Source organism: Macrobrachium nipponense, chromosome 12, assembly GCF_015104395.2.
Source record: "Macrobrachium nipponense isolate FS-2020 chromosome 12, ASM1510439v2, whole genome shotgun sequence".
NCBI lineage: Eukaryota > Metazoa > Arthropoda > Malacostraca > Decapoda > Palaemonidae > Macrobrachium > Macrobrachium nipponense.
The window spans coordinates 33,822,110-33,829,201 of NC_087205.1; the positions used below are offsets into that span (position 1 = coordinate 33,822,110).

General features: G+C 36.1%; 1 protein-coding gene across 2 annotated transcripts; it reads left to right on the top strand.

The window, feature by feature from the left end:
• Positions 1-4,211: 4,211 nt before the first annotated feature.
• LOC135224471 (heat shock 70 kDa protein cognate 4-like) lies at positions 4,212-6,765 on the top strand. Of its 2 annotated transcripts, none has more exons than XM_064263475.1 (3): positions 4,212-4,364; positions 4,563-4,737; positions 4,909-6,765. In XM_064263475.1, exons 2-3 carry the CDS (start codon positions 4,567-4,569, stop codon positions 6,646-6,648), a joined length of 1,911 nt encoding a protein of 636 aa, XP_064119545.1. In that variant the 5' UTR covers positions 4,212-4,364; positions 4,563-4,566; the 3' UTR covers positions 6,649-6,765. The 2 variants fall into 2 exon arrangements, with proteins under 2 accessions (XP_064119545.1, XP_064119546.1); XM_064263476.1 differs by having other exon boundaries at positions 4,213-4,364; positions 4,566-4,737.
• The last annotated feature ends 327 nt before the right edge of the window (positions 6,766-7,092 follow it).

A 7,092-nucleotide genomic window follows, 5' to 3' on the forward strand; every position in this document is an offset into this window, starting at 1 on the left:
AAAGTAACCTCGGATACGGATACGATCCGCAAACCGGCAGGGAACCGGTTACGATGAACAGAAGGTAAGTTCGTACTTCTTTTTATTTATTCATTCATTTATTTATAACAGAGACAAAAATCTGCAATTAAGTTCCGTTTATGATTTTCATTTTTTAATGTTTTTCTGCGCTCGATAAATCTTAAGGTGGTAAAGTTTTTCATTTTTATTTAATATTTATCTATTCATTATATTTAGAAAAGAGATAAATATCCAGATTTACGTTAAGTTTATGATTTCTATATTTTGAATTTTCTGATGCTTAGTCAATCTTAAGGGGATTTAGTTATTTAATTTTTATTTATTCATTTAATTATTTTTAATTCATTTATTTACTAATTTATTGGATTCGTATAAAAGTTAGATATCCACAGTTACGTTAAGTTTATGATTTTCATATTTTGAATTTTTTTCTATTTGTTAAATGTTGGGGGCCATGCATATTTATTTATTCATTTATTCTCGTGGAATAAGTTTGAAAACTCTATAATATAAATTTCGAAAGCTCTTAAGTTAAATGACTGAGTTTGGTCAATCCTTGGACGGGTGACCAACAATGTTAGACATCGCCGGAGCATCATCTCACTTCATTGCTTAGAAACTTCGTAACAAACTTTCTCTCTCTCTCTCTCTCTCTCTCTCTCTCTCTCTCTCTCTCTCTCTCTCTCTCTCTCAGCAAATTCTGGAGCTGGCTTTCAAGGAAGTCATTTTCCCGCTCAGAAATGCTCTGGCTTTATTCATTGATGTCTATTATAATATTTAGTCAGCCTTTTTGTCTTGAAATAGCTAACAGTAGATTTTTTAGCAATATCATCCATTTTTATCTGTAAAATTTAATATTCCTAAAGACAGAAATATTTGATATTAAAATGAATAAATAGATGAATAGATAAATGAATAAATAAATAACAGTTTCTTGGCAATTCACAAAACTGCAGCTGCATCTACGAGTCACTAGAAGGTGCCAGAGAGGATCCGCCCACTTTGATGACGTCACTGAGGTGCTCTGAGTGGCTGCGTCTGGTTCAGTTATATTTTCAATTTTCATGATCTTTATGAATGTGTTCGGAGTTTATTTAATATGCAAACATGTGTCTGTTATTTTACTTCATTTTACGTGATTGCACGTATATTTAATCATTATTTAAACGTGTGCATGAATATATATGCGCCTATACACACGCATGCTGATTTGAAACACACACACACACACACACGTATTGCTTGTATTTATGATCCAGGGGTGTCAAACTCAAATCCCTTCGAGGGCCAATTATGCCCTTGGCTATGGTCTCGAAGGCCATCAAAGATTTGTTAATTATTTATTGGTAAGACTAAAGAGTACAACTTATTGTGCTGATCATCCTGGTTTACCAAAAATACATTATTTGGATTCATCTGAATTTACACATGTAAAATTGGTCTTATTATGTCTGTATTTTTTTTAACAGTTTAGTAACTTTAGTTAAATTTTCATCAGTTCTCACAGTTATAGTAGCTCGAGTTGAAAAATCTTTTGGCACCTCGCGGGCCATGAGTTTGACACCCCTTAGTACTAAAGAAAGATAGCTCTGTCTCTGGCATTTTACTTTGTTTCATGATATTACAAGAATATTTTTCGTGAATTAAACGTGAGCGTGCGTATATAAACGCACACACATGCTAATTGTGACACAAACGTAATTCTTGTTTATGTCGTAAGGAAATACTATATCTGAATGATACTTGGCTGGTATTGTCACTTGATTATCGTTTTATGTCCATTTTCTTTGTAAAGCCTCACCTGAAAGTTCTCAAACAGAACCCGTAGATTTTTACGTAATTAGGTACACTTTTGATTTTGTGTGAAAACATTTGGCCTACTATGAGAGTCAGGGCCTCTGTAACACGGCTTTTTCGCAATAACATTTTATCTATGCATTTCATAAATATAACGCTTATTCAGAATATACATTATATCTACACTTAAATTTTGACTTCATTCTGCATTACGTAAGTTGAATAAATTTGGTACTTACAATGTAAAAGTGACTTTTTGTGAAGACGGGCCAACTTACTCAGAGAAAAGGTTTCGAACGCACTCGTTACGTAACTTATGATAGCATTACTTCCTTCTTTCTCGATGGATGATTGGCTATACGTAACGAAGGCTATACCTCTGGCAACAATGACAAACAAATTTAAATACAAGCAAAGCAGCACACCTTTATAAACTCTGAAACCTCTCCACTGATAATTGTCATAATAAACAAACCAACAAAATATGTTAATAAATACAAAAATACTTCGATTATTAGTCTAACTCCCGAAATAAGTTTCCTAAGAAATTACAGTCTACTTTATAGGTCACAATCAGATTGACAAGATGTAGGGAATAGTTGGTAATTTTCAAAAACATAGTAGACAAGCTTGATTTGATAACTGCTATATCCAATGTCAAGCAATTTTTATTTATTGGCTATCTACCTATTTACGGAAAAAAATTGCCGGTACCGTATTTTGGCTTTAAACCTTCACCAGTAATTATCGTCAGAATGATAACTTCATGAGGCTCCACCCACTTTGGCCTCGTTATAATTCAGGATAACACTGAAGGCTATCATGGGCATTGTTGGATTACAAAATTTAACTTCTGGCTATAAAAACTCATTTCTCGAGTAGTTGTAAGAAGTGCTAAATGATCCTCAAGGATCCCAGCAGTTGGCCTAAACGTTTAATTCATGCATATTACGCATATACTGTTGCGGCACTACTGCTACAGTAGTATTACTATGCTAGCACAGATACCCCACCCACATCTATGTATCGTTCCGCCATTCATAAAGTCTTCGGGTTTCAGAGCCAATGGAACAGGGAGAATGAGTTTCTGTCTAGTGGATGGGCGGGGCAACATTTCGTCAAAAGGTGTTTACTTTGCTTACGTAATGAATGTTTTTCGACTTTTGGCTTGTAATCATTGGCCATGGCGTCGGCTAGATAATTTTTACTCTATAAAAATTAAAACTATCTGGTTTAGGTTATTGATAATACTGACAAAATTTGTGTGTGGTTGTAAGGTTTACATATGTCAATTTTCAGCTACATCCGATGCTTTGACAAGGAGCAAAGTCCAAAAAACCGTGTTACAGAGGCCCTGAATCTCATAGTAGTTTGGTCGAACTTTATGTACAAAAAAATATAGAGAAAACTTTGGAAAATTTTGGCCAAATTTTGTGCGAAATATTACGGAAAATGTTACGAAATTTTATAAATAAAATTTTTTATCATTTTTGCGAAATTTATGCAAAGCTTCTTATGTAAATTTGACGAAATTGTGTGCACAAAATTTTTGAAAGAATTTTGCATTTGATGCTATCTTCCATCGGTGATTAATGTTGTCTTTGCTGATATACCTTTATTTATTTCCAAAGAGCATAAATACAGACGCTTGAAGAACTGACCATTTTTCATGATCTTTAATTTATTCACAATATAATCGAATCGAAGAAAACTGCTTATTTTTCTTTTTATTTTCTAGCTCTGACTGTCACTCTAAGAAAATTGTTTTATTTCTTTTATATTCTTGGTTTTCTTTGATGCTCCTGATAATGCTTCGGAATCTCTTTTTATTTGATTGCTATTCAAATATTACGTTCACGAACTCCACACATGTGTATATATATATATATATATATTATTATATATATTATATATATATATGTGTGTGTGTGTGTGTGTGTGTGTGTGTGTGTGCGTGTGTGTGTGTGTGTGTATTGTAACATACCCTATAATTTACTTAATGTACTTATTCATCTATCATGTTAATTCGTCGTCTATTTATGCATCTAATATTCATCTATATTTCTGACACAGAAGTACAATACTCTTGCAAGTAGCCATGACACCACATTCCACATAGCTAAATAAAATATTTCACTCATGGCATCATGCACTGACGCAACTCATTGATAAAAGTTTGGAATTCCTCTTTTACTTCTTCGTCTTCTTCTTCATCTTCTTCTAAAACCTGGAATAATTGTAATCTTAAAAAACATCAAATTTCTCTTAGCAATGATGCACGCTGGCAATAGATGTAACAGTACGAAGCGTCTTGGCATTCACTTCAGTTAGCACCAACAGCCTAGAGACTTCTAGACCACCTGCGCTCGAGTATATATTGGCAGAGGGGGCGCTTGCTTCTTCAGTAACTCTCAAACGCTTGGAGCTTGCAAAAGCAGACAGCAGCGAACGAGGAAGTTTGTATAACTATTTCCGTGGTGGAAAATAGTATAATTCTGAATAACAGTTTCCTGATTTCGACGATTTTAAGAGTATAGACATTAGAGGTGGGTTTTACTAAGCAAAATGTTTACTTAATTATTTTTGTTTGTAAGCAAAATTTACAAAAGAATCATATACAATGGTCTTCTATCAAGTGTATTGGACTACACATATAAAGAATGCGACCAAAAGTGAGCAAAAGATTAATAGCATACCTCTTTAAGAGGTTATACATTCATAGTGGTTTTTCTTTATTTCCACAGCAGAATGGAAACTCCAGCCATTGGTATTGACTTGGGAACCACCTACTCCTGTGTGGGTGTTTTCCAGCTCGGAAAGGTGGAGATCATCGCCAACGACCAAGGTAACAGGACGACCCCTTCCTATGTGGCCTTCACAGACACTGAGAGACTCATTGGAGATGCTGCAAAGAATCAGGTATGTGAAAGAAAGAGTAATAATATGCAAAGAAGATATATAGACTAGAAGAAAAATACATTCAGATTTTGGATGCTGATATAATGTTTCCAACATATTTTATGAGGTCCATAAACCAAGAAATACTAATTGACTCTTAGTAACTCACAATATTGTTTATTTCCATTTTAGGTGGCCATGAACCCTAACAATACAGTATTCGATGCAAAGCGCCTCATTGGAAGGAAATTCGATGACCCAACAGTTCAGAGTGACATGAAACATTGGCCTTTCACTGTTGTCAGTGAGGGAGGAAAACCAAAGCTTAAGGTGGAATTCAAAGGAGAGACAAAGACTTTCAACCCAGAAGAAATCTCTTCTATGGTACTGACCAAGATGAAGGAAACTGCAGAAGCCTATTTGGGAAAGGCAGTTAAAGATGCTGTCATCACAGTTCCTGCATACTTCAATGATTCTCAGAGACAGGCAACTAAAGATGCTGGAGCTATTGCTGGACTCAATGTTCTTAGGATTATCAATGAACCAACAGCTGCTGCCATTGCTTATGGACTTGATAAGAAAGTGGGCTTGAGAGGAGAAAAGAATGTTCTTATTTTTGATCTCGGTGGTGGTACTTTTGATGTTTCTATCTTGAGCATCGACGAAGGCGTCTTTGAAGTAAAAGCTACAGCTGGAGATACACACCTTGGTGGAGAAGACTTTGATAATAGAATGGTAAACCATTTTGTTCAAGAGTTCCAGCGTAAGTACAAGAAGGATCTTACAACCAACAAACGAGCAATAAGGCGTCTTAGGACAGCATGTGAGAGGGCTAAGAGAACTCTATCTTCTTCTACACAGGCTAGTATTGAAATTGACTCTCTGTTTGAAGGCATTGACTTCTATACCTCTATTACAAGAGCTCGATTTGATGAGCTTTGTTCTGATCTCTTCAGAGGTACACTAGAGCCTGTAGAAAAAGCTCTGAGGGATGCAAAGCTAGACAAGGGAAGTATTGCGGAAATCGTCCTCGTTGGAGGATCTACTCGTATTCCTAAGATTCAAAAGCTACTTCAGGACTTCTTCAATGGAAAGGAACTGAATAAATCCATCAACCCAGATGAAGCTGTAGCTTATGGTGCTGCTGTACAGGGAGCAATCTTAAGAGGCGACCAATCTGAAGGAGTTAAAGATGTCTTACTTCTAGATGTAGCCCCTCTTTCTCTAGGTATTGAAACTGCTGGAGGTGTTATGACTGCTCTCATCAAGAGGAACACCACAATTCCTACAAAACAGCAGCAGATCTTCACAACTTATGCAGATAATCAGCCAGGTGTTCTAATCCAGGTATATGAAGGTGAACGTCCAATGACTAAAGATAATAATCTCTTGGGTAAATTTGAACTAAGTGGAATACCACCTGCTCCTAGAGGAGTACCTCAGATTGAAGTCACTTTTGACATCGACGCTAATGGAATTCTCAATGTTTCTGCAGTTGATAAGTCTACTGGCAAGGAGAATAAGATCACCATTACTAACGATAAAGGACGTCTCAGTAAGGAAGAAATCGAGAAGATGGTTAATGATGCTGAAAGGTACAAGGAAGAGGATGATAAGCAGAGAGAAAGAGTGGAAGCTAAGAATCATCTTGAGTCAATGTGTTACAGTGTTAAGTCTGCAGTTTCTGAGCCTTCAGTGGCAGACAAGCTGTCTGCTGATGAGAAACGATGTGTAGAGCAGAAAGCAGAAGAAACCCTTCGGTGGCTGGAAGCAAATCAACTTGCAGAGAAGGAGGAGTTCGAATATCAAAAGAATGAGTTAGAAAAAGTGTGGAGGCCTATAGCCTGCAAAGTCCATGGTCAGGGAGGCCACGGGAGCAATGCAGGTTATCCGGGTAGAACTGGTGGTCCCACTGTCGAAGAGGTTGACTAATAAAGATAGTTTTCATGTTTTCTACTTATGTTCCAAAAGATTTTCAATGACTATTATAATGTTAAATAATTTTTCATACCGAATTTTACAATTTTAAAAAATAAATTTGTATTGTAATCTATTCTATAATTATCCTTTAAACTAGGTCAATGAAACTGTTCTGTGTACTCACAGAAGTATGATTACTTTACATAGAGTTAGATCGTGTACTATAATAAAAGTAGGCAGACATGTGAGGAGCACCACCAGTCCAGCTGAAGCCACATTTCTGATGGGAACAATAACAGTAACTCGATTTAGTAACACTCCATTAATCAACTCTGGCCCATATACGGCTAGTTGTCTCATAATGGAGGTTCACTGACCAGCATATTCAAGTAGCTCAATGGAAAAGTGACGATCTTACTGAGGCCTGTGTTCCCCAGGAGAGGATCAAGAAACATC